This window comes from Heliconius melpomene, chromosome 2 (genome assembly GCF_056956725.1).
Source record: "Heliconius melpomene rosina isolate 202511_hmr_F chromosome 2, ASM5695672v1, whole genome shotgun sequence".
Classification (NCBI taxonomy): Eukaryota; Metazoa; Arthropoda; class Insecta; order Lepidoptera; family Nymphalidae; genus Heliconius; species Heliconius melpomene.
Window position 1 is genome coordinate 1569221 of NC_140390.1, and position 27924 is coordinate 1597144.

Consider the following 27924-nt stretch of genomic DNA (forward strand, 5'->3'; position numbering starts at 1 on the left):
TAATGGATATTCGATTTGTATATAGATTTTCCTTATTTATTTTCTAATATATTTTATTAGAACATGTTTTTGTACACGTATTGTTATAATTAGGTGCTAGATTGTTAGTTTTCTAAGGTTCAGTCGAGAACAATTTTTTATATCGAAATTCACACACTAGTCGCAAGTTCTAATACGTCTACAGTTCAAAAAGTATTTACCAGCGTCGAATTTCTTAATCTAATATGCCACTTGTTAGTAATAAATACAGCTCGCGGCTTCTCCCGCTTATTCATTTTCACATCTGAATTACTTTCATGATCTAATAATATTGTAATTTTTAAGACAAAATCCGTACATTGATAACTAAAGTTTCATTCATTCATGCGGAAACTGACCTAGGTAGATGTATTCCTGTATTCTCCCCTGCCAGATGGGCCGACGACATAAAGAGGTTGGCGGGAAGAGGATGGGCCCGAAAAGCTGAGGATCGAGTGTGGTGGCGAGAATTGGGGAAGGCCTATGTCCAACAGTGGACAAAAGATGGCTGTTGATGATGATGATGATGATGCGGAAACTAGAAATCGATGCCACTACCTCTGTGTATGTGTATTTACCACACGCTTGTGCCCCTGACTCGATGCACATTTTTATTAATGAAACCGAAATCTTGACGATAATTTCTTTAAATTTTAAAACATGACGGACAACACGTAGCTGTTATTAACTAATTGATTGTTGATTGGCAATCGAGTATTGTTTAGCTAATTATATATTTCATTTTAGTGTCATTAAATTAAAACATCACTATGAAAAAAAACTAAATAACTCTCCCCAGCCCAGGCTTGTGCCTCGCGTCCGACTATAAAAGCTTTGTTTCCAATGTCTCGATGTGGTAAAAAGGCAAAGCGCAGCGTTGAGATCCGAAAGTCTACGCTCTATGCCTTCAGAATTCAGCAAAAGAGGATGAGGAACTAAGAATTTAAACATCATTGTTTTCTTTACATTAATATATGCTACGCTTCTATCAATGTTTTGTAAAACTGAACTGTATGTTCCCTCTGCCTACCCTGCTATATGCGGAGTACATGCGGGAAACAAAAGGTATATTTCGAAAGGCGTTTTTCGTTCATATGTGTGATATACGGCAAATTCAATGCCCTACGAAAACGAACGAACTAACGAAAAAAAATTAGGAAATATTAAGGTCACACTGTAGTGTCGATCATGTTTCGTTCTCGGTCTAATCTCAGTCTGTTAAAAATATTCTTATAAGAGAAACAATAGGAGCATTCAGCTCGCTCCAGCCAAGTGAAAATATTAATCATTTCATTCCCCAGAGCGAGAATCAAACCCACAACAGTCGCGACCTCAGCTTTACGTTTATGCTACCTTCAAATGAACTTATAATAAAGTAAATAAGGAAATTAACTTTAATTTTACAATTATCAATTCACTATAATGAATAATACTTATATCATAAATGATAACAAGTGATTTTATTTTCCTCTATATATAAATTTCTTATAAATATGGTCTGAACTCACGTAGGCAGAAAAAGATAAAAACCTGCTACGTTATAATAGTTTCACGCCTTTTCCCGCATATAACAGGTTTGGCAGATGGGACCTAGTGTTAAGATACTCGGACCCCCACTTTCCGCCGAATTCTGGAAGCATGGCATTTTGAGTTGCGGAGCTCAACGCCTTGCCTCGACAACAGAGCGAAAAAATGAAAATAAAAAAATATTTAAATTTATTAAATAAATATTTCATTTTCTCGAGTGGGGATCGAACTCCCAACCAGTCGCGTTTACAGTCACACTCTGCGCCCCTGCACCACGACTGGCCTCAATGAGCTAATATGGATATAACTTTAAACAAACATTCCCAAATCCATTATCAACAGGCACCGGTCATTAGTCGGTGGAGATTATTATAGTATATTTTTCATATAATTATGTAAGTATATTATGTATTTTATTTGAGGTAACTATAACGCGATAGATAGTGGGTTAGAATCCCACTCAAACAAATAAAATATTTAGTTCTCTTACCTATATATAGCACCTACTTAATTAAATCAAAACAAATTCTAAATATTAAATATATTTAATCAATGTAATCTTTAACTAATGTAAATCCATAATTTTATAATAATTAAGACATTAAAAATCTACTACACAAAAATTTCACCATGAAACCGAACATTAACCTGTAGACCTTGATCCAATTCATTTTCAAACAACATATAATTATAGAGGCCAGTCGTGGCACAGGAGCATAAGCGCGTGACTGTAAACGCGACAGGTCGTGTGTTCGATTCCCACTTGAGGAAATAAAAAATTTAATATTTTTAGTTCTTAGATCTGGCACAGGCGAGGCGTGGCGTTGTGTTCCGCCACTCAACTTGTTATGCAAGTGTTGCATTATTCTTATTTTATTGGAACAAAAAAAATATTGCCTGCTACACGCGGGTTACAGCGTGAAGCGGAAAAAGACAGTTAATTAAATACCTAGTCATGAACACCGACGATGAAGACCTAAAATTAATAATTATACTTTGTAAGAAAAAAATCGGCTTCTTCAATTTCAAGTGGATCCCATAGATATTGACTTATTCGTACATTTGTCGCGCACATACATAATGGAAATTTGGGCCTTCGGTGATTTTTTGATTGTCCAAAATGGACCAAATAATAAAATACCACACAGAAAACACTTTCGCTCTTTCATGCTTTCAAATTAAAAAAATCATCAAAATCGGCTCAGTTAAAAGTTCTGAGATAACAAGTGTAAAAAAATACATTCGTAAAATATATGTGTACATAATACACATATGGCAGTTATAGAAAATAAAACTCGCTAATTTATATACATAAAATTTATTTAATATTTAAGTTACTCTCTTCAGAATCAGATGAAATGTAACAAATAATAACATTACCAAACTAAACATTTTTAAAATTTAATTATTATTTTACAAAAAATTCAAAATTAATTATTAAAAATTTAAGCTGTAAAGTTTTTTAATTTGTAAGTGATTAAGTTCAAAATCATGCAAAAAAGGGTCTTAGCAACTGACAAATATTTTTATAATTTTAGAAACTACAAAAGATACTATTTATGTATTTAATATTTTCATTTAAAAACAAAAAAACTGACAATTCTTAATTACTTACTTAGTATATTGCGTAAATAATATTTAAATAAACAATATTATTTAAAAATATTTCTTAAGAAAATACAAAAAAAGGCTTAAAATGGCTTCATTCATGTAACTTGAACACTGGCAACATACACTTATTTAAATAGTATTTATATATTTTTTTCTAAGCCTTTTTATATTCGATTCTCTCAACTTTAACTTCATCACCAAGTAATTTATAAACATAAGTGACAACTGTTGAACTTTGGATATCCATAAGAACAAATGAAGGTGTTGTGTTTCTGAAAAAATAAAAATAAGTTATTAGACTATTTTCTATTTTTCATTTCTTTCTAAAAAATTGTAGGGTAGGCAGAAGGAAGCAGGAAACCTAGTGTGAGAGGACTCTCCACACTAACATCTCCATGCTTTGCCTCGTTAAATATGTCATTGTCAGAGTGGGAATCAGTGCCATAACCATTTCATTTAGTCATATGTTTGTGCCCAAGCTTCATGACAGCATCGATGGGTTCGATTTCCACACATTTAAATTAAATATTTAATATTTGAATTTCTTCCCACAAAATGTGGTGTTTACTTCCGCCACTTAACAAACAACACGTCAAGAATTCGACGAACTTGTTGAAGAAGTGAAGATCAAAACCACAACCGTATCATTTATAGTCAGAGACTGTTACATATAATTTCATTATGGGGACTTTAAAATAATTAAGTTTTTTTTTGTGACAATATCAAATCAAGACTAAGATTATTTACCAATTAGATTTGTGTATATCCCAAACCTAAAAAAGCTAAAGAAAAAAATCTCACCTATATAAAGGGCTATACGCTCCTGTAGCAGACCCAGGGTTGATATAAAACTTATTCTCATGTTCATATGCCTCAAACCTATGTGTGTGCCCAGATATTAATATATCTACATCCAACTGCCTCTGGATTAGGGCCAGGGACTCTTCATCACCCCAGGGCACAACCTGGTGACCATGGGTGAGGCCAATGCGGAATTGACCTACAGTTATTACTTTTTGTTCTGGGTATGTTGAATTCTGAAGAAGAGACATAAAGATATACCCTTTGTAAAAATATTCTGTAGGTATAATCAATATAAACTGTGATAATGAGTTTAATTGAGTTCCTTGCCAACCTCTTAGTCACTTTTTGCTACAATTAGAACAAGTTACCATACTCTTTTCATTATGTAGCAGATAAATAAGAAACTACAGTTATAGGTCATAATTTTAGAAAAATTAAAAAAGTACAAACTATGAGTCTGTAGTGTTTATATTCATGCTTTCTTGACATTTAAATATTAATACCTATATACATGTACTCACATCATCAAAATCACCCCTTACAACATGTACATCACTGGCCAAAGTTTTTAAATAATCATAAGATTCTTTTGTACATAAATTTCCTGTACACAGTATGTGCTGTATCCGGCCAGGTAATAAGAGCTTCTTAAATTTTGGAGGTAAACTGCTACAGCGATGCGGAATGTGAAGATCTCCAAGTACCAATACCAGCTGAAAATTTATATAAGTAGTATATCAACAATAAACTGCAGGTATTTGATATGCAAATTTAAGGTTCAGAATGATTGGTTAGTCATTGTTTACGTATAATTAAAGTTAGTCATATTATAAACAGTGCCATAAAGAAAAATATTAGGAGTTTAATAAGACAATTAATGTACAAATCGAACTTAACAACTAACTTCTACATTTACTACTTACCATTATGTCAATGGTTTCCGGTATTTATTATTATATGTGTGTAAAGATATTGCTTTTAAAGCTATTTTTACCGTAATTAAAAGATTTGTAGGTTTTAGGTTAACCAATTGCAAGAAATATTAAATTAATTTATAATATACACCCACTTATAGACAGAAACAAATTGGAAACTTCAATCGACAAGCAAAACTACAGATTTGACATTGACATTATTTGAAAATATTACCATATAGAAAAATTACATTTAAAAATAACAGGATTTACAGTTTCTACTTTCTAGAGTATTTTCACCTGTAACATTTGAAATTTTTACAATTTCGTAAATAAAATTGACCTAATTAACATAAGAATTGAGCTTATTTGAATACATAATTAGTATAAGATGAATAACCTTGTAGAAATAACTAAGTCGTCATACATGTATTAGCATAAATAAATATTCGATTAATATGTGTAGGTCCTTCCTATTTACTTTTTACTGTTGTTACAGATGTCTATGACTATCAGTTGTTGCCAGAAAATGGACTTGAATTATGGATATGGGTAAAATAAATTTATCTACCCACATTCTCAATAAAAAATGGTATAGAATAAATGAATAATTTTATAATATTTAACCGTTAGTCTTTAAAATGTCGGCAGTATGCCATTTTGAAACAAAATCTTTATAAAAATAATTTAAGTTTAGTAAATGAAATTAGGAAAAGTGATTTTTTTTTCTCAATTTATTTATAATTGTTATAAAATAACAATTTCTAAAATCTGTATAATTATAGTTTGGTAAGCATATTATTTATATCAAAAAAATGTATATGATAAAATATATAAATGCTTAGTTGGATTACATACGCTTCTAATTTAAATCAATCGTGGCATTTATCATTTTATCACACATCAAAATTAGTAAAAATATAATATTATTACCATTTGTAAAGTGGTAATTTGTTTATTGCTGCTAGCAGCACTCTATAGCACGTCACTTTGGTCTATTGTCTTTGCTTGCATCAGAATTGAAGAATTTCATGGTGTTGTGGGTGACACATATACGTAGAAAAATTTTAGTGTAAGACACCAAATTGGCACCAACTGCTGGGATATGGAATCAATGGAATATGAGCTCGCTAGAAACCTCACTCTGTTGTTCTTCGTGGAGCGCCTGCTCGATAAAGGCGAGCCGAGAACGTTGCACGATCTTTCCTGCCAGTTTGGTGCCAAGGGTTTCACTAAGGAGATGCGCCAGATCGCCGGCGGATCGCAGTCGGGCCTCAAGAAGTTCCTGGCCCAGTATCCGGCGTTGTTCAACATAGACGGGGACTATGTTGATATCAACACGTTTCAAAGGCACCCGAGTGGCGCTGGCGCCTCCTCAAACAACGACTACATCGAAGAGGCAAAGGATTACTTCGCTGGCAAAATGATTCAGTACGGCGAGGGGACAGAGGTGCCGATAAAGAGCCTTCTGGGACATCGCAGCCAGGCCTCCCCGCAGGTGCGTCACATCTCCGGGCAGCGCATCAAGGAGTTCAAAGACTTCCTCTTGAAGCATCCCGACACCTTCCAGATCATCGAGGATAACGTTGTTCTAGTCAGTGAGAATCATAGACGTGATAATGCACATGGCAACTCAGAGCATTTTCATAATTTGCCTGTTGCTAATATTAATACAGACACTGCTCAGCAATTGTTAGATTATGTTGCACAGTGTATCGAAGCCAAGGGCCCCGTTATGGTAGACCAATTATTCCACTTAATAGTGTCACGCTTCCCACAGGAATACTGGTATCAAATGTTTAAAACGCCAGCGGATTTGAGTGCATTTTTGAAAATATTCTCAGACAGCTTCCACGTACAATCAAACCTTGTCACATTAATAAGTAAACCAAAAATACCTGTAATGTATCTAAATGCAAAGACAAAAGTAAAGACTGAGCCACCAAAGCAAGTGATAGAGGAGAAACCATTATCCCCTGTGCCCCCACCAGTCCCTGCAAGCCCTACCCCATCAGATGGCATGAAGAGCCCAGCAAACAGAATACTTAGCCCAGTAGAGTCTCCCCGTAGTATTCAAGCCAATATAGCCAATCAAACACTTAAACAAAGAATCAACTCAATTGTAATAAAAAATTTAGCAGAAAATATGGTAAGAGACAGAGTAAATAATCACTTAAATGCTCGCTCTGCTGAAGAAACAAATGGAATGGCTAGCTTAAGGAACAATATGATGGGAGAAGCTTGGCGACAAAAAGTATTACAGAGTGTTGTAGTCATAGCAAGTGTTAGGGAGTGTTCAACACTAATTGACAGCATCATGAACACTAAACGCACCACTAAAAGTATAATTTCTTTTGACTGTGAAGGAATTAACTTGGGCTTAAAAGGAGTTTTAACTTTATGTCAAATTGCCACAATGAGTGGTGAAGTATATATTTTTGATATTATGACCTGTCCGGGAATGGTCATGGAGGGTAAACTTAAGGATCTATTAGAAAGTGAAAGTGTTATTAAAATTATTCATGACTGTCGGAATGACTCGGTGAATTTACACAACCAATTTGAAATCACATTGAAAAATGTTTTTGATACTCAAGCAGCACATGCAGTGTTGCAGCTGCAGCAGCAGTGTGTTCCAGTATACAAAGTTAAGAATCTTAGTCTTAATGCACTCTGTGAGCTGTATAATGCTCCAATGAATCCTATGAAGGAACAATTGAAAAATGTTTATAGAAGAGACCAGCGGTACTGGGCCCGAAGACCTTTGACTAAAGACATGATTATTTATTCTGCTTCAGATGTGCTTTCACTTGTAAACCCTGCAATATATGCATATATGTCAAGTAACATAAAGCCTGAAAATCAACAGTTATTTGAGGAATTGTCAAATGAGCAGGTCTTTATGCATATTCAGCCAACTGAAGTGAAACTAAGAAAACGTCAAAGAAAAATAAATACAGAAGTGGGTGAATTAAAACAGAAGCTAGCTGAAACTACAAAAAATATTGTTTTAAGTAATAGAGAAATAAGATTACTTCGGTATTTGGAGCTCACTGAAGAAGAAAAAGAAAAATTGAAAGGTTGTCACAAAATCTCTAAAAAACTGGAGAAGCTGGAGGCCATGGGTCAAGACAAGGATAGTGACAGTGATGATGACGAAAAAGAGAATGAAATGGCGAGCTTAGAATCAAATCCCTCAGACTCAATATCATCCCCGCATTCAACACAGCCGCCAAGCCTCACAGAGTCCATGCAAATGATGGATGAGATCCTTTCTGACACAAATATGGATAAAGTTGAAAAAATTAACCGTTTAGAGGCAATTCTCTCCGCTGTCGCCCCTCTTAGTGGCGAATTAGAAGACAAATTCTCACAGACAATGGAGCAAACATTGCCATTACTCAAAAACAAAGATTGGTCAAATTTAAGTCAAATTTTGAACATCGGCGAACCAGACAGGAAGAATTGTTGCTGCAAATGTCATTCTGATTACGACGACGTCAAGTGCAACGACGCAGTAAACGAGATCAAGAAGTCAGAGGTCGGTTCTCAGACACTGAGCACGGGCGACATCGTCATCACGCGGATCCACTTCCGGGAGGAGGACAAGTTGAACGAGAGGATCCTCGACGCGTCCCCCCTCAGCAAGAGGGTAGGTATCAACATGTCCTGATGACGCTCAGCCGAAAACGTACTTCCATTTTTCTGAGTGCCACAGTTTTATTTTGAAATTACTCCCGTATGTGATCAATTACGTTGTTTTATATAGGATTTAAGTTTTAACTCGTAGAATCTTATGGGTTTGTGGTCTAGTTGCCGCCGATAGCGGTGTATTTGTTCGAGATGAATTAATTATGTAGAGGACATGCTTTGGAGCCGAGCGCCCACGCGTGCTCATTCAGCGGAGACGACGGTTATTCGCATAATACTATTATAGTTATACAAGATTCCTTCCTCGGAATTGAATCTGCTACTCGTATCCATTATCACTTTGTTTTTATATATTATATATTTATTTGGCTATTGCCGATATATTATATCCCAAACTAATGTGATAGATTTTGGCCTTGATTTTTTCTCGATCTGTTTTGCATTGTAAATAAGATAACTAAGATTTGTTCCGCGTAATCTCCTCACCCAAGAGATACGGTCGGACGTTGATAGCGAATATATTTATCACTCTTTTTTTTGTTGTCGGTAGCTCTTGCTACTCTAACACTATATCAAAAAATGGCAATAATAGTTATACAATAAAAGTTTTTATTGTTCAAATATTTAACTGGAACACTTAGATGTATTTCTAGTATTTAATTATTTACTTAGGTTTAGTCGAAAATATATAAAGAGAGGTGGTGCTTGGAAAAATAACTTATTTTAGGTATATCGAGTAAATTAACATGTTTTGTACTATAGTGGAGTACACGTGTATTGTTTTTACCCGACTGCCCTGGGGAGGGTGATGTTTTTTAAAATAATTTTGTGCCTTCGAGTCATATCCGACGAATGCCTTTACTAACTTGGACGTGTAGATTTTATACGTGTTTAGGTAAATTTTAAATTTAAACGAGATATATTTATAAATATTCTCGTTGGCAGTAGATTTTTACACAACAATAATTGTCGCCTACGATACAAAGTCGACGTGAGTTAGCTTCATTGAAGGTGTATGTCTCTAAGCATGTTGAAATGTTTCGAATAGTTTATTTTTGTGTTAAAACTAAATAAATACGTTATTTAAGTGATATAGCACTACGCTTGGTTTACTAGTTGCTTATATTTATTAGCTTGGCAGCTTTTTTTATTATGTATTACTCATCAGTATTGCCTTCATCCAGAATGTTCCCTGATAGGGAATATATGAAATAAACAAGTCTTTTTTTTTATATATACTATGAAGTGTAAGAAAATAAAATTTTGGCGTCCATTTTTTTACAAAACTTAATGATTTTTTATTTTATTTTGTGTAATGCTGCACAATTTTGAAAGATTTTTTGCATACATTTTGTATATCGCAAAATATATTTTTTTTCTGTGCCACTAGTATTTTTAAATTGTAAGAAGCATTTTTAGTATCTGTAAGATTAAGTGCGAACTTCTGTTAAATTAACTTAAACTTTGAAAGTTACACTTGTATGTAAAAGCCAAGCGTTTGGCGATAACAAAAAATGTAGCAAATTAGCAATTTATTAATTTGCACATTGTTTATGTTTATTATAAATAAAAAAAAGTTTTAAACATTTTTGTCATTTTATTCTTAACACCTTTAACTTATAATCATTAAAAAAAATAAGATTATCTATGCAACGTTTACACTAATTCTATTTATTTCTTGTTTCACAAAAAATGCAGTTTAACAACTTAATTAATAAATTGAAATTAAAATATTTTTTATAATTAATCTCATTAACACAGTAATAACGTCATGTCGTGGCTAAAATTTCATCTAGTCCTATTAGAATATCAACTTAGTCATTAATTTTATTATGTAACTGGATATTAGAGGCCTTCTAACACTAACAGGTTTCAATCCGATTATTACTAGGTTTTATACTTAATACTGTAAATGTACGCGATGAAAGATAGTTATTAGTTAAAAAGTTAAAGTCTGGGTTTGTCAAGTATTTTGTTTTTAGGATTTCCTATAACAGATAGTTTATAAGACATTTATTTAAAGGAAATATAATAATAAACTCCCAAATAAATACTTTATTAATGTTAACATTTGTTCAAGAAATAAATTTATTATAATTACTCTTATTTTTTTAAGTGTTTTGCTTATGATATAAAATTAAAAATTTTAAACGCTTCTACATATAGTTAGGTCAAATACAAAAATGTTTTCGTTAAATTTAATTTTAAAAAGCTTTCACATAGCAATAAAAATAAAGAACTATCTATTTACATAAACTAATTATAATGGCGGCACGATTTAAAATTATATTAATATTTATATATATTTAAAACAAAAGGCTGTCTTTGTGAAAGTATTGTTACACTTGCAGTGTCCATTAGCATGCGTCTTGCATAATGTAGGAATGTTATTATCATAACGTTTTTCTTTGCCGTTCATTAGCGGCGTTACAATTCAAGGAGAAGATATGATACATTTATGTGATAATTAGATCTAACGGATATTGTATTTCTTTTACTATTTAATGACCATCATTTAATACAATTATGGAGTAGATGGAATGTGTTTGAGTGTAATTATGGTTGTAGCTCAATTCTATTCAGGGAACGTTAATATTTTATATATCCCTTCATAAAATGATCAAGAAAGTGAAAATTAAAATTGTTTAGCACTATAACTCTTAGCTTCCAACACAAAATAACAATTTATACATACCTTCGTTGTTAAAAGTTATTAAAATGTCTCACCTATTAAATATTAAAGTAAATTGTAATTAAAGTAAATGAAATTATTTATATTTATAAACAATAATAATATTTAATGAAATAAAAATATTATTTAGAATGTTTGAATAAGCATTTTACTTTATCTGTTTCCGAACTGACAGTTATACTTATATGACTATTGTAAGCTTTATTATTTTAAACATAGGGCTTAAAATTGCTTTCACTTTTATTAAAACTGTCAAATATATTATGTCTAAATTCAAATTTGTATAACCGTTTACCGCTTTAATATAATGAAATGTTAATTCTTTAAACATAAGTCTTTTAATTAATCTAAAAATCAAGTTAATATGGAAGATTTTGACGTATTTACAAATGAAATAGACTATACTAAACCAGCATATAAGAATATGTTGAATAAATTTGTCAAAGATATACCACACACGCCAAGTGGACTCAACTATGAAAGTAAGTACATAAAATTAATTTTAATTTTTATGCATTATGTTTTTTTATTATCGTAATAAAAGCAATCATAAAGTATATTTTTATATTATTAGATGGTAGGAAACTTTTAGCAGAAGAATGCTTAGCTGACGGCCAAGAAAAGGAGTGCGCTTTTTATTTAAGTGAATCCATTTGCCCTACATTAAGAACTATGACTGTTTACAGAGATGAACAACTAAAGTATGCAGGTATATATATCATTATATAAGAACATTTATTTACAGGTTTAAACTAGATTAAGATATTTAAGATAAACAAGAAGTTCTAAATTTTGCTTGGATTGGCTTGCAATAAAGTATATTGTATTGTATTTTTGAGGATAATTAAATAATTACAAAAAAAATTAAAATCAACCTCGCACTGTATCCCACACACAGCAGAGTAGACAGAGAGAATTCTGGAGGCATTACAGAACTAAAGACCTCGCTATTCCCTTGACACCAAAGAGAAGAAATGTAAATATAAACATAAAATATTTATTTTAATTTAATTATTTCTTTTTTATTTTATTAATTTAATTTAATTGTTTATTTTTAATTTATTTACATCTTTTGTACATATTGATTATACTAATATGGGTAATATTATAGAATGAAATAATGTTTTTCTTATAATTTCAGGCAACAACTTAAGCAAAATTGCAAATTATATTAAACCTATTAAAGAACTAGTTGATTCTAATCCAATGTAAGTGTTAATTATAAATATTAAAATTTACAGTTTACAAATATCATTATAAGATACATCATATTTTTTTTTATTGATAGGCCTTTGCCTTCCTACAGAGTGAAGTTAACAATAATAATAATAAAGATTTCATTGTACTGACTGTATATCCAATAGTTACAGCAGACTGTATATACAATAGTACATGGAGATCCACTGCATAAAATGATTTGAATTTTGGTGACGTCATGGGGTATCTAGTATATATTTTTTAATTCAAGGTCAAAAGATGAACAAAAGTTGTATGAATTCTTGCTGGATGACACTAGTGAGCTAACAGGCTTATTAGATAAATATGAAATAAATGATGAACTTCCATTTTATAAGCAATATATGAAGTTTAGTTCTGACAATAATGTTGAAAATTACACAAAAATTGTAGAAGAACTACCCAAAGGTAAGTGTTCTATGATAGTAGTAGTAGTAGATAGTAGTAGGCAAGTATAAAAATTTAAGTTAAAACATTAAATATTTTATTCCCCCGAGTGAACACAACCATTATGTTTTAAGTAGCATGCTTGTGTACTTTTGCCTTGATAGCTTCAAATTCATAATTTTATATATTTTTTTATTCGGCTTATCACCATCCACTGCTGAACATAGACCTCCCTCATCAAGCGCCAACCATATAATATATAATAACCATATAATTGATTATCATGGTTTTATTTAATATTTACAGAATGGACAATAATACAACTGACAGCGCCGTACAATCCAAACGAAACATTAAAACCCTTTAATGAACACCGCACAGAAATACATTCTATTTATCTGACTTTACTTACAAATGACTATCTAGATGAAGATGCTGGACCAATTACTATTGAAATACCAGCTAATGTTACGAAAGGTATGTTTTTACAACTAACAGCATAATATCTAATTGTAAAGGTGAAGAGTGTGGATTTGATTCCTACTTGGGGGATGATTGTTTTAATTTTTTTTCTAGCACAGTGTGCCAAATTGGGTGGTACTTGGGAAACAGAGTGTCTTAATACTAGGTTCTCTTTCCATACCCTGCTATATGCAGCATACAGTGTAAAGCTAAAATAAATAAATAAAAATAGGCGGCTTTTAATTAATTTTAGCATATTATTTTTTTTATATATTGAAACTATATATCGCACACAGCAGGGTAGGCAATGGGAACCGAACCTACGCCGAATTCTGGAGGTATTCCATATTGAGTGGTGGAATTCAAAGCGACAACCACGTGCCTTGATATCAGACCAGTAAAATAAAATATTAAATATCATTCATTTTCTTGAGTGGGAATCAAACTTACAACCTGTTGCGTTGATGTGAATCCCTTTGCACCTGCGCCTCATATATAACGAGATTTACTTACTTTATAGGTGAAGTAAAGCCACTATTTGTTGAGCTATATTCAATATTGGAGGATAACTTCAAAACCTTAGACAACGCCCAGTTCCTCAATAACAAGCGTTTAGTGCATAACTACTGGAGCAAACGGGAGGACATTGATTTGAGGATGAAAGTAAGGACTTTAAAATATAATTTCCTTGAGGAAGATTTTAGGACTGTAAATGCGACGATTGTGTGTATAGACAGTGCCTTAACATTACATTCCCAGGTTGCCACATAAGTTAAATTCTGTCACTCAACACGCAGTCTTGAATTCAGGCCGAAAACTGGTAACAGAGTGCTTTAACACTCTTAGTACCATATGCAGAATATAAATATATTAGAGTTAGTTATTTAGTTGAGGCACAGGAACACTGCAGAAAATGTAAAACGAATGTGTCTTAGTGGAAATGGAATGTCTTATCACAAGGCTCCCATATTCCCTCTATCTACCCATATATGTGCGGGAAACAGTGTGAAGCAAAAAAAAATATGTGATATTTTGAAATTTTCAGAGTGTAATCAATGTAATGTATAAAGAGTGGTTGGGTGGATGGTCAACGTTGTTATCAGGGAAGCTTCTTGATAAGGAATTAAAGGAGAAATTTATAAAATTTATTGATAGTGCTATAGAGGATTGGGGGTATGTATGTTTTTTTTGTTATTTTGTTTTAAAATAACTTTTGTTTCTTGTTAGCTTTAATAGAGAACTCTATATTTTTTTTATTCCTTTGTTTAAAATTGAAAAGACTGTACTGTGACTGTACCAGCTTACAGACTTCGTTTGTACGAGACTTTTTTTAATTTTATGGAGTTTTTAAATACCTACTACTTACTAATACTACAAAACTAAAGCGATCATGACGCAGCGGCACAAGTTGGGAACGGAGTATATTAACACCAGGTTCCCTCTACCTTCCGTGCTGTGTGCTGGATACAGCGTGAAGCTGAAAAATAAAATTAAGGTGAGGGAGAAGACACTACGTATTGAGTAGCGGAAGTCAACGCCGCACTTTTGTTTCTTAGCAGAGCAAAGAAATGTACATAATTCATTCCTTCGACCTTGCGCCACGGCAGTCTAAGAAATAGTTAAAAGATTATATATATATATAATAAATTTATAAATAATTTCTAAAACAATAATATAATAGATGACATAAAAATTACAGATTCATCAGACTGACGAAAAAACAAAAGATATTATTTTATAATTTATTAGAAAACAGTGCAATAATATCTTCCCAACAAATAAAATCCTGTATAAGAAGAATTCTAACGGAACATGGCAACATTGACGACGTCAGAGCAACAATTAACAACGAATGCAATAATTGCACGAAAGATTTTAAATTTATAAATGAATTATGCTTAAAATGTTTATCTAAGAGCTTTGAATTAATTCATAATTTTACATTAGTCGATGGTATTAAGGCGTTTTCTCAAGTGGCAACACTGATCAAAAATGGCGATGATTGGGCGGACCTAAAAAAAGCAAAAAGAAATCCTGTTATATTGATTGTAGACGAAGTAAGCTATTATATTTTTTATATTACATTTTGACCTATTATCAAACTTGTACAAGACATTTTCAGAAAAATATTAAGCACAATTACTGCTTAGTACTAAATAAAAAAACAATAGAACAGGCAGACAGGATTTTATATTCTAGTCATAAAACAAATGATTGAAAAATATAATGAATTTTTCTCCCCTATAGATTTTATATGCATTATACATTATTTAATTTCCAGCTGAATTTGATATACTATTTATACATCTCATGTAAAGTATATGAAAAGATAGACATGGTTTTATAATTCAGAAGAAAGTATTTTTATCAAAGTATCTAAATTTTAAATTCAAATGTTTACATAAAAAATAAATTAATAAAAGTTATTTATAAGTTGCCTATTGTTATTCACAGTGGCGTAGCTAGGGTATTTGCTGCCTGGTGTGGCTTAGGGGACTTGATGCCCTTTAAAATGGTCTTAAGGTCTAAAAAAAACAAAACGATCGTCGACTTTGATGCCCCTTTCCTTTGGATGAGTTCTAAAAAAAACAAAGTGATCGTCGACTTTGATGAGTTCTAAAAAAAAAAACAAAGTGATCGTCGACTTTGATGCCCCTTTCCTTTTGATGCCCGGTGCGGCTTAGGGGACTTGATGCCCTTTAAAATGGTCTAAGGTCTAAAAACAAAGAAAAAACAAAGTGACCGTCGACTTTGATGCCCCTTTTCCTTTTGAGGCCCGGTGCGACCGCACCGCTCGTACCCCCCTGGCTACGCCACTGGTTGTTATTCACTACTTTTGATAAAATATTTATTGAATTTTTAGCTTTAAAATCTTTCCACTACAAAAAACAGGCCCATACGTTGATATCGTCATAATATATTTTATGATTATTTTTTTAATGTCAGCTTCTAGATCCCTTTCCGTTCGAGACTTTACCAATTTTGCACGAACACGCGGTAACCCGTATAGAAAATATACACTATCTATACACACTGTATAAAGTACACGAAGACAGAATTAAAGATGGATATTACTCAGCGAAGGCTGAAATTGGCAGATATGTTATAAATCCTGGTATGTCTTTTGAGTTTTGTTCTTGTTTTTATTTTTATATGAGGTGAAGTTACAGTGCGTAAACTCAAGGAATAGACTGGAGTTTAAACCGCCGTAGATTTGATTCATTTGGCCAGGGACAGAAATAAGTTTGCAAAGTTGGCTGCCAACCTTCACTAGTTGGAGAGGCACATTAAGAAGAAGAAGAAAATGCGGAAAATAACGTCGTTGATTACTTCGCTTGGGGGATAAAATAAATGGAATGATTTTTGTTTCATAGTAGGAATCAACTCTTAGTTTAGTAATTTTTAAAAAAATTCGTGTCAAGAACTTTTAATAACCAATTTAATTTATACAGATTTTATACCTTTATTATTTTTTACCTTTTTATATATATATTTCCATTATAAATATTTCAGACAAGAATCTAGATCGTATGGAGGCGAGAATGAGCGCGTTCGTCAAACACTGGTGCCACACGTGGTCGGGTCACATCGGGGAGGCTCCACCGCCCGACGTGTTCTTGCAATATTTGACAGAATCTGATATTTTTTTGTATGTATTTTTGTATTATTAATTAGTTTGTTTTTAAAAAACAAAGTAAAAAACATATTTAAAGGGGTAGCGTAACGTGAAACAATGAAAAAGGGATCAAATTTTTAACTTTAATTTCACACTTTATTAACAGATACTGCGGCCACGGTGACGGTTGCCACTTCGCGGGGGGCACGACCGGCGGTTACGGCATAGAGGGGGTCAGGGTGCACTGTGTCTCCATACTGGCTGGTTGCGCCTCGTCCAGGGTGTCTAAAGGTAGGGTTCAGGAGTGGCGGTGTTTATGTTTAGTATGTTTTAATAGGGGGAGTTTGGGAATGATATAAAGAAGAAAATTAGCTAGTAAAAATTCCCACTGTATGTCATTAAACGCAACACAGCAGGATAGACAGAGGGAACCTAGTTTTAAGACATGGAGTGTCTTCCTCACTTTCCGCCGAATTTTGGAGGCGTTGCGTGTTGAGTGACGAAACTTACGCCACAACACCAACACGAAGACATGGAAGTATAAATTTTAATAAATATTTTATTTCCTCAAGTGGGGATTGAAACCACAGCCAGTCAGTTTGCAGTCATACTTTGTGGCCCTGCGTCACAACTGGCCTCAAAATAAAAATAATTGGGTTTTTATTTTCAGCGGGTTCAGGAGGTACAAGCGGTGCTCCACACCGACAATTGCGGGTAGCAGGATGTCCCCTAACAATAGGAATGTTATGGGAAGTAACTGACCTAGAAGTGGATCGTGTAGTGAGCGAGTTAGTGACCCTAGTGACCCCGAGTGATGTGACAGGACCATTTAAAAAGGGACCAGAGTGGGGTAAATCAGTGGTAGCCAGTTCGAATTCGAGTAGTGCTATTAGTGTTAAAAGTGAAAATGATGTATTGAAAGCAGTGTCTAAAGCTCGTTTTGCGTCGAATTTTTTGATGATTTCGAGCAGTTTGGTTGCGCGCGGTATACCAGTTCGAATTTGTGATAACGAGTGAGTCATATTGTTCTTTTATTTTTTTCTCATTTCTATTTTTAATTTTGTCACTATTTTACTTACTACTTTTTCAAGGATTTTTCTAGTTAAGAAACTTTTGAGTTCCAAATAATGTGTTTTTGTGTCATCCCACTTAATGAATTCAAATTTTACCAAAAGTCCGAACCAATATCATACCAATATAAGAAAATATTAATATATTTTTTTATTATTTTATTGCTTTATCATTTCAGGTAAACTTTCAATGAAAAAGAAGACTGGATAAAATTAATAATAATAGTATTACATATAGATTTTATTGTAAATATATAATTATATTGTTGAGAAAGCTTTTCTTTTATTAAAAATGTTCAGATATTTAAAAAACAAACAAATAGGTCTCTTACGTGTTAGATTCCCACTCGGAGGAATGAATTATTTTAATTTCCTTACTGTGGTGACAAAGCGCGGCGTTGGGTTACGCCATTCAACACGTAATATCTCATAACAGGTATTGCTTTACACTAGGTTTCCTCCGCCTAGCGCCTACCGTACTGAATATAGGATACAGTGTGATCTTAAAAATATAAATTTCTTCAGTATAAAATTTATTTTCTATTTACTTTATATCTTACCCTTTTTTTTGTATTTGTTTTTATTTATACTTACTAATATTATAAAGATTTTGTTTTTTATTTCAACTGAGGTTGTTGTGGCGCAGGAACAGAAGCGTGCGACTATAAATGTGGCTGTTATGAGTTCACTTCCCACTCGGGGGAATTAAATTACATTAATTAATGCCACATTTAAGGTTTGTAGAACATTAAAGAAATTAATTATAACTTAATATATTTAACCCACTCTTAAATTTAAATTTATCTTATATTGGAGTAAATTAATAAAATAAATAACAATAATAAAAAAATAATGTTTTGAAAACAGTTTTTATTTCATTGACATAAATACAGATCTAAATGTGAATTAAAAAAATCATATCAGAACGCATGTTTTCACTGTATTATATTTAAATTTTCTATTTATTTTTATACAAAAAAATAAAGGTAAAAAAACTGTGTGTCAAGTACACTCGAAGAGTTGTGGCTGCCCTGAAGTAAGGTTTTCTAAACTTTTGCACATTATTTACTAACAAATATAATAACCAAAAGTAAGGAACATTTGAAAATTAAATCTGTAGTCACCTACAGCTAACTTCAGGGCGGCCGACTGTACTGTATATAACATAATTTCAATTTGTATATTGAATAGTTGTGTGTGAATGTGTGTATATCCACGCGTGTGTGTGTGCACGTTAATGATGACGTGTCTAGAGAGATATTTTCTGGCCTGGACATTAGTTTTGAACAGATATGTTCATGTAAATGTTGATATTTTTTTATTTTTTGACTATTATGGGTTGGACACGGCTCAACCTTCTTCCCCCCTTCCTACGCCCATGGTGCACAAGTGTTTGTATGAAAATTGTAAGTACAGTTTGTGTATAGAGGGTATGTGTGTTATGCATGTGCCAACATGGCGGTGTTGGGGGCGCGGGGGGAGGCGCGTCGACGGCGGCGGGACGCGGGAGGAGTACGCTCTTTTGTCTCCGCGTACTTTTGACAACACTGTTGAAATAAACGTTTATTTAACATCTAATTTTATATAATAAGAGACATTAAGTAAACAATTGATTTACATTAATATGGTGCATTTGGGAAACTCTGATGATCGAGTATTTCGAATATAATAGCAGTATTTCTTGCTTTGGCAATATTCACCTACGCCCGATGTTAATAATCAATCCTAATCCATAAATTGCAACCATAGATTGAAATAGACAGAGATGGAGGGAGGCATGCAGGTTAGTGATTGGATAGACATGTCAAAAAATCCAAGATTGACGTTAACTGGAGATCGGAGATACATTATTAACATTGGGCGCTAGTAGATGCTCTAAGGTATCCTAAGATATCCTCATCGACCTATCCGAACTACGGATTTTGGAAGTTACCCCCTAGAAAACACCTTAAAATATTAGTGTACACTGTACACAAAGCTTGAGCTTGAGTCTTGAAAGATATGAATAAAAAATTAAATCATCTTCACGTTTTATCCAGCACATAGTAGGGTAGGCAGAGGGAACCTAGTGTTCAGACACTCTGTTCCCCACTTTCCGCCGAATTCTGGTGGTATTACGTGCAGAGTGGCAGAACTCGACGCCGCGCTTTGCCTCGACACCAGAGCACAGAAATAGAAATGCTAAATATTTATTTCCTAATCTTGATAAATTTAATAAAAATGATAATTTCTTATATAAAAAGAAAAATATATAATAAACTGGCTCACTTCATCAAATTTAATAAGTTCCACTATTTCCACGATCTTCTTCTCTAAGCTCTTTATGTAAAGACGAGCGTTCGTCGTGTTGATGTCCAAAGATTTGCCCAAAAGTTTCAACAGTGGCAAGGAATCACAATCCGATGACCTGTAAAATTTTTAATAAAAAATTTAAAAAAAAAGATTTTGATGATGAAATCAGCACTCTTTAGTACGATATACATATATAAACACGTACTTTATGGTGCAGCGGAAAAACTTTTTAACTCCTGTAGAAAGGTATACAGTGGGGACCTGGAAACCTAGTGTTAAGATATTTCATTTCCATTAAGACATTTCCGTGAGCCACAATCGTGGTGGTCGTTAGTAGAGGCATTGCGAGTTAAATGGCGGGGCTCAACGCCGCACCTTGTCTTAATATCAGAGTGCTAAAAATGAAAATATTAAATATTTCATTATCTCGAGTGGGAATCACACACACAACCTGTCGCGTTTACAGCCACACTTGTGCCCTTGCGCCACGACTCCTCGCGACCTCTAAATAATCACAAATCCAACTCACAAAGCAATCCCCCTCACATCAGCTAGCATATCCTCAAGTACCCTCGTACTGCGGTCGCAGGCGGCGGACAGAGCGCGCAAGGCGGCGCCGCGGTCCTCCAGCACTGAGCGGAGGTGCTCCACGCTGTCTTGCTGGGTGTGGAGCTTGGCTTGGTGTTTTGCGTGTTCTTCCTCTGCGTTTTAAGGGGGTTTTTTTAAGTTAGTGCTAGTGATATTTGACTCTTGATGAGAACGTATAGTTCAGTGGTCATTGTACTTGTAGTACCTTGTAGTCCTACGCCCAATGTTAATAACCAATCCTAATCCAAAAATTGCTACCATAGATTGAAATAGACAGAGATGGAGGTAGGCATGCAGGTTAGTGATTGGATAGATATGTCGGACAGTACGAGATAGACGTTAACTGGAGATAGGAGATACATTATTAATATTGGGCGCTGGTTAACAAGAGGAACGGATTTGAATCCTACCCTACCCTAATAAGTACATATAGGTACATAATATTTATACTAACCAATACTATTGCTCAGCATCTTAACATTATCACTAAGATGTTTCAGTTCAGTGTTCACTTCATTGATATAATTGAACAGCGCGTAGTTCTCTTCCTCGCGTCGCGTGAACTCCTGTATTAGTTTGTCCACATCCTCTTCTCCTGTATATTCCTGTGAAAAATATATTTTTTATTGAAGATCGATAGAATGGTCATTTGTAATATATTATTGATTTCATATTCGAAATGTGTTTTATTGTATGTATTATTTTACAAACAATAAAACACATAACCCCACCCTTACACAACAGTCAATTAAACACAACAAAATCACCAAATCAACTCACTCTAATAGCATCCAGAATATTAACATAATTATTATAAACGCGTATCTCTTGCTCCTGCTGCTCCAGCTTCTTGGCCTCGGCCTTCGCGTCGGCGGCGGTGAGGCGGACGGTGCCTTTGGTCCTGAGGAACTCCTCCAATTTCATACTGTGGTCTAGTTGACGTTGAAGTTCTCTTACTTCCTGAGTAAGAAAAAAAACTGTTTTTTTTATTTTTTTTTGTCTTTTTTAAATTGTTTTTGTCATAGAAATGTTATTTCATACACAATAGTTGCATAAAAAATACTTTATATTTAAAAGGCCTTATTTGCGGCCAGTCATGGCGATGGGTATGATAAACACGACAGGTTGTGGTTTCGATTCCCACTGGAGGAAAGTTCCGCCACTTAACACGAATTTGGCGAAAAATTCGGAACAAAGTGTTTAAACATTACGTTCCCTCTACTACGTGAAGCTAAAAAAAGACTTAGCAAATCTTACCAAACAGTGTTTCCTATAGTCCATAGCGGCCTTCTCCTTCAGCGCGTCCAACTTGGCGCACCACTCCTCCCTCTGATCGTACGTGGTGATGGCTTGTTCCACCAGCTCCAGGATTTGGGCTTTACCCTCCATTAGCCTCTTTATCTGACCTTTCCACATGTTGTTGAAGAATTGTCTAAAACAATATTGTAAAATATTTTTTTTTTATATGGTACCTTTGTTTAATTATAGTCCAGTTTCAAATGTGACTACATTTTGATATTTTTTTAAAGTAAGAAAAAGTAATGTTAATTATACTTTTTAAAGAAAGTCAAAATATTTATACGATAGGTACTATATTATACATGGCTTCACGCTGTATCCCGCTATAGGGGTAGTCACAGAGAAGGGAATGCCAAAGGCTTCGTTACTATTAGCTCAAGAAATGCTCGTATTTAGCTCAAAAAAAATCCTTCCTAATCTTGATATTTTAAATAGAACTGAACAATAGAATAGACATAGAAGATTACATACACCGATGCAGTTTATTTCTTTTTCTTATTCTTACGTATAGGAAAAGAGAGCACAGTGATAATTTTTTCTCCACTTTCCTTTTAAAGAAAAGAAGTTACGCAACAAATGTAAAATTAGTATACTTAATGACACTTAAACCTTCAAATATAACATTAAACTCTACAAATTCATTCTGATATTAAGAGAATTTATGATTTTTTATTAAATATAAAAAAATAAAAAAAGGTTATAGACCTGCGCTTAATCATAAAGTTTTAGGAAAAAATATTTTAATATGTTTCGCTATGTTATTTACTCGTAGTTCTATTTCAGTGGAAAATGTTAGAAAAAGTTTAATACCTACTTTATTTTACTTAGATATTTCGTTTCGATAAAGAAAAACCTCATGGTCACGACTTCACGATATTTATATGAGGTTCGTTGTCCTTGTTAGGGTTGTCACGTTTACTAATATTTTTTATGATTTATATGTCGTGGCGCAGTGGCACAGGTGTGTGACTGTAACGCGATGATTGTGAGTTCGATTCCCACTTGGAGGAATGAATGTTCTTTTTATTTTTTTCAAATTCTTTATCAATATTTTTAATATTTTCATTTCGTCGCTCTGGTACCTACTACGGCAATAGCGCGTGGTTTAGTAAATAGAGGAATGGAATGTCTTAACAGGCTCCCTCTACCCTATACCCTGCTTATAACTTATAACCTAAATAAAAAAGTAAATTTTCAATCCAAACCGGTAGTTCCTGAGATTAGTGCGATCAACCAAACTAACTCATCAGCGTTATAATCTATAAGATTTTCTATTCACAGACAACCCTACCTACCGATCACGTAACAGGCGATCGATCTCTAACCTCATGGAGAAGTTGTCGCTGTTGACCGCGTTGAACTTCTTCATGGCCGTATTGAGGCGGTTCTCCAGCTGGCTTATGATGGTTTGGTTCGTTAATGTTATTGCGGAGTCCTGGAATAAAATATAGACAGAAATAAAACAAAGAAAATTATTTTTTCGAGGCCGTCCTGGCGCAGGATCAAAATGGTAGAAAATATTTCTTTGGTTTTACCCATTTTCTTCATATAGTAGATTAGGAGAAAATAGACAACTATTAAGACAATCTATTCGTCCAAGATTGCCTTACCGGAGCCTACCTAGATCGAACCTACAGCCATGTTGGATACAAAAAAATACATTAATTTAATTTAAACTATTTGCAAACAGACCATATATTTATATTTTACGATATTGAACAAAAAATATATTTAAAAGAGCACAAAGTGAGTTATGTAATTCCTTCTGCCTTACCCCACAAAAACAACTTGCGAACGAATACAAAGGAATTATATAAAAAACTAGCGACCCCCTTGCGGCTTCGCCCGCTTTTACTACTGGATTATTCATATAATGTATGTTTGCACTTAAAATAATGTGAAAATTAATTAAACCCTAATGCAACCCGCATTTTCGTAGTTTCAATAAGGATTTTCCAATTGTTTTACACAGCAAGGATTTTTTAGTAGGTACCGTAATTTTAAATCTGTGCTACTAATCTTTTCAAGTACTTATTAAAATATATTTAAATGACTAATTTTAGATAGTTAAATTACTATTTTTAAACGGAAGAAATTATAAACAAAAACCTGCCTACTAATGACTACTACAAAAAATATGAAACCAAATATGTATATCGCGCTGAAGTAATACATTCAACTCCAATTATCCAATACGTGCAAACGCATCTAAATCTTCGCTGCTATAGAGACAGGCGGGTTTTTTTTTTCGAGCTTGTGATTAATGCTGAAGAGGGTGTTCTGTCCCTGATGAAAAGCAAGCACGACGTGGCTGCCTGTGAGGAAAATTAAATAGAATGCATCGGCCGGGAATAGAACCCGGGCCGCCCGCATGGCAGGCGAGCATTCTACCACTGAACCACCGATGCGTGTAAGGCAGGCGGCGCGGCGGACGCATGACGAGTGGCGAGCCGTTTCGCAGCAAGGATTTTTTTGATATTGTAACAACTTCTAAAGTACTTATTAAAATGAAAAACAGAAAAGACAGTTTTGATCTACATTAAATGGCCAACGTAACTAATGTACTTATTTATATGCTGAGAGTAAGAGATAATTTAACGTAGAAAATTAATAAAGTATTTTAAAGGATAAGGATTAATACCATTATAGAAAAATATCCCTCACAATAAAAAATATTTTGAAATTATTATTTTTAGACAGAAAAAAGATCACTACACGTTATTCTTAAAAGATATGAATATGCCATCGCGGACTTTTTTGTAGATCTTATTAAGAGGAACAATACTCCAATACATTTTTTTCATGTAGTACTTACCATCAAAGGAGCGCATGCGCGAAAGTGTCTCAACGGGTAGGACTTTATACACATTTATCGTATTTATGTTAATTTACATAAGAATGTACAAATAATAAACTATATATAAATCTTCTATGAAAAATACTCGACCTAATGGTGAAAACCGCATAAAAATCCGTTGGGTGGTTTAGAAGAAGAAGAGTTAGAAACAACAGACAGACACGAAAAGCGACTTTGTTTTATAAGATATAGGGTGTTTAAAAGCTAATTTAAATATAAACTTAGCTAAAAGCCACGCCTGGCCTCGAAAATAGATATTTTTCAAATAAAAGTAACTAAGTACCTTATCAAACCCAACACCTTTTGACTTCAACCCCTTTATCTCCTTCTGAACTTGCTTCAGTAAGAAATCTAATTCATTGATAGTTGTTCTATGTTCTCTCACTTCGGACGAACATTTCTCATGTTCCTTTAAAAGTATTATCAATTTCTGTCTAGTTTTAGCATTTTCTAGTATATTCGAAGTGCTTTTTGTTAGCTGGAAAGAAAATGTGATTAATATAGAATTTTGTTATAGGTGGTACAGCAGTAAGTTGAATATGGAGAGAACACACGAAACAAAAGGAATGTGGGATAGTGCAGCAAGGTCTGACTGTCAACGCGAGGGTTACAGGCTCGATCCTCACACGAGGAAATTATTATATTTCTTTAATTTTCATTCCCCCGCTCTGGTATAGGAAGCACGGCGTTGAGTTACGCCACACTATACAAAATACATCGAAAGTGGGGAACGGAGTGTCTACTGCCTTTTAAGTTCCTTCTTCGGACCCTGGTAAGTGGTAAAAAGAGGGAAGCTGTATAAAATATCAATAATATGCAGGATTTCAATAGTAAACACTTTACTCAAGACTCGAACCCGCAGTCTCAGCCGTGTTATTATGAAACACGCTATGACAATCCAGAGATATTTTCTACTTTCAATTACATTAGTTATTCAACATTCGTCTAATTAATATTAATTATCACGTCAGTATGTCTCTAGAGAGATGCAGATGAATGATTTATTCAAATTATAAAAAAAAACCAGCTAAGTGTGAGTCGGACTCGCCCACCTAGACTTTCGTGGTAATATATTTTTTCTTTAAAATACCTATAAATATTTACATTGTGGATTTTTTTCATTTATTTGTAGGTATCATATTCATTCATTGTTACTTCGTGCCAAATTTCATAGTTGTAAGTCCACGGGAAATATCTTACAGGTTTTGATTACGAGGTGAATTTCTTACAAAATGCAGTAAAAACGATACTTAAATGATCGTATCTTTTAAATGTAACTCAAAAACCTGTGCTACAATGGACCTTAGACCTAAATCTTTGATATTAATTCCAGCTTCACACTTCCACTATGAGGGTTTCGTTTTTCAGTTACGCAACCCTAAAAATGCTATTTTATTAATTATTCATGTATTATTGGATATCTTGATCATATTAGAATTGATATTACATTGTAAATAAGAATGCCATATGATGCAATTAAATAGTCCACCTCAGAAATTGTACTAACAAAAAATTAAAGAGGAAAAATAAAAAATTATATTTCACACGAACATATTTGTTCAAAGCTAAAGTCTAGGTAAGTAATCCCTCTAAGTTTCTCTAGATACGCCCATCGACCTCAGTTGACCTTTGAGAATACAGTATCTGAGGTCAGAAGGTCACTTAAAAACCATAAGGAATATAGGAACTTCTGGTGGGCATGTATGACATGTATGTGTGAGCTGATGTTAGTAGATGATCAGTATCTGCAGTAGCCTTTCGCGCTCTACCAGGCTATCCCGTTAGAAATTAAGTTTCACGCTGCATCCCGCACATAGCAGAGTAGGCAAAGGGAACCTAGTGTAGTGAACTCTGGAGGCATTGCGTGTGCCACGAAAAATAAAGCCTGAATTAAGATAATAGGTAAGTATGTAAATTAATTAAATTAAAGAATAAACTAAAAGGATCAAACCCGCAACTCCGTCATAATGTTGTCTAGTTCAGTGGTGAGTGTCCGTATGATGTTCCTCTGTACTCTCAAAGTGGGTTGGACACTGCTCGTCACGTTGGCGCGATCTATCTCCATTACGCGAAACTGAAATTAAATATTATTATTTTAGGGATGGATTTTTAGGGTTAAAGGGTCGTTGTTAAAATTTGGGGCCGTCTTTGTCATTGTGCTGTAGCAGACCAGTTGTGGGTTCGATTCTCACTCGGGAATAAACAAGGCAAAGGTGTTCCGCTTCTTAACGTCTCTAAATGGGCGGAGTGTTAAACACTAGGTTCCCTCTGTTTATCCTGCCTTATGCAAGATACAGTTTGAAGCTAAAAGAAGACGATTTTTTAAAAGTACCTTAAAAGGAATAAAAGGCCTTTAACATAATACATATGTCAAGTAGGCAGAGAGAACCTAGTGTCAAGACACTCCGTTCTAAATTTACATCGAATCTGGAGGCATTGCGATTTACGTGTTGTGTTGAGGAGCTCAACGCCTTTACCAAACACCACCAAAGCGAAGAAAATTGAAAGTTTAAATATGTCATTTCCAAACCAATTGGTTCATATTAATCGAAATGATCATATTTCGAGAACTAAAACATAAGTAATAAAAGCAACATTTTTTTAACTATTTTATTTGTTTTAATCAAAATAACCTCACCTGTCTTTGAAGCTTAGACAGTTCATCTTCAGCGATCTTCTCCATCTCCATATCATCATTAGGCGACGACATTTTCTAATAAAAAAGATATTTAATTGAAATAGTAACGTTATATTTAAATATTAAGTTTTAAATAGGACGTTAAAATACTAACAAGAGTATCTTAGTACCAGCTTTTGATAAATCGATAGTAACGAAGCAACTCGTTTCAGTTGCTTTAGAACTAAGTGGGTTAAGTCAATTTATAATGTCAATCAATATT

At 33.6% G+C, this 27924-nt stretch overlaps 4 protein-coding genes across 4 annotated transcripts; 2 read left to right on the forward strand and 2 right to left on the reverse strand.

Moving 5' to 3' along the window:
- Positions 1-2847: 2847 nt before the first annotated feature.
- Positions 2848-5046, reverse strand: Vps29 (vacuolar protein sorting 29). Its single transcript, XM_085201981.1, has 4 exons — positions 4884-5046; positions 4482-4673; positions 3958-4193; positions 2848-3428 (listed from the first exon to the last, which is right to left on the reverse strand). Exons 1-4 carry the CDS (start codon positions 4884-4886, stop codon positions 3311-3313), a joined length of 549 nt encoding a protein of 182 aa, XP_085058107.1. The 5' UTR covers positions 4887-5046; the 3' UTR covers positions 2848-3310.
- Positions 5047-5851: 805 nt separating this feature from the next.
- egl (Egl_like_exo domain-containing protein) lies at positions 5852-10111 on the forward strand. The gene has a single exon (XM_085202169.1). The coding sequence runs from the start codon at positions 5980-5982 to the stop codon at positions 8545-8547; it is 2568 nt and encodes an 855-aa protein (XP_085058295.1). The 5' UTR covers positions 5852-5979; the 3' UTR covers positions 8548-10111.
- A 1338-nt stretch (positions 10112-11449) lies between these two features.
- On the forward strand, positions 11450-18262 carry Sse (extra spindle pole bodies like 1, separase). Its single transcript, XM_085202121.1, has 13 exons — positions 11450-11699; positions 11792-11926; positions 12359-12425; positions 12686-12861; positions 13147-13317; positions 13823-13965; positions 14348-14475; positions 15002-15359; positions 16249-16417; positions 16816-16951; positions 17085-17209; positions 17589-17931; positions 18168-18262. The coding sequence occupies exons 1-13, from the start codon at positions 11582-11584 to the stop codon at positions 18169-18171; spliced, it is 2073 nt and encodes a 690-aa protein (XP_085058247.1). The 5' UTR covers positions 11450-11581; the 3' UTR covers positions 18172-18262.
- A 603-nt stretch (positions 18263-18865) lies between these two features.
- On the reverse strand, positions 18866-27763 carry LOC146540273 (coiled-coil domain-containing protein 63-like). The gene is made up of 10 exons (XM_085200833.1): positions 27663-27763; positions 26976-27098; positions 25308-25502; positions 23463-23602; positions 22126-22300; positions 21649-21828; positions 21323-21473; positions 20810-20981; positions 20257-20395; positions 18866-19535 (listed from the first exon to the last, which is right to left on the reverse strand). The coding sequence occupies exons 1-10, from the start codon at positions 27732-27734 to the stop codon at positions 19428-19430; spliced, it is 1455 nt and encodes a 484-aa protein (XP_085056959.1). The 5' UTR covers positions 27735-27763; the 3' UTR covers positions 18866-19427.
- Between the last annotated feature and the right edge of the window lie 161 nt (positions 27764-27924).

Bases quoted from the DNA above. Each gene is read 5' to 3' on its own strand.
- Vps29 (XM_085201981.1), bottom strand. The intron at 4,194-4,481 runs GTGAGTACATGT...TCTCTTCTTCAG, and splicing joins TAAGGGGTGATTTTGATGAT to AATTCAACATACCCAGAACA. The intron at 3,429-3,957 runs GTGAGATTTTTT...TTATTTTTTCAG, and splicing joins GCGTATAGCCCTTTATATAG to AAACACAACACCTTCATTTG.
- Sse (XM_085202121.1), top strand. From the start codon at position 11,582: ATGGAAGATTTTGACGTATTTACAAATGAAATAGACTATACTAAACCA. The intron at 14,476-15,001 runs GTATGTATGTTT...TAAAAATTACAG, and splicing joins AGTGCTATAGAGGATTGGGG to ATTCATCAGACTGACGAAAA. The intron at 15,360-16,248 runs GTAAGCTATTAT...TTTTAATGTCAG, and splicing joins TTATATTGATTGTAGACGAA to CTTCTAGATCCCTTTCCGTT.
- LOC146540273 (XM_085200833.1), bottom strand. From the start codon at position 27,734: ATGTCGTCGCCTAATGATGATATGGAGATGGAGAAGATCGCTGAAGAT. The intron at 23,603-25,307 runs GTACTTAGTTAC...ATTTTATTCCAG, and splicing joins AAGGTGTTGGGTTTGATAAG to GACTCCGCAATAACATTAAC. The intron at 19,536-20,256 runs GTGAGCCAGTTT...TTATTTCAACAG, and splicing joins AACTTATTAAATTTGATGAA to TGTTGTCAAAAGTACGCGGA.
- egl (XM_085202169.1), top strand. From the start codon at position 5,980: ATGGAATCAATGGAATATGAGCTCGCTAGAAACCTCACTCTGTTGTTC.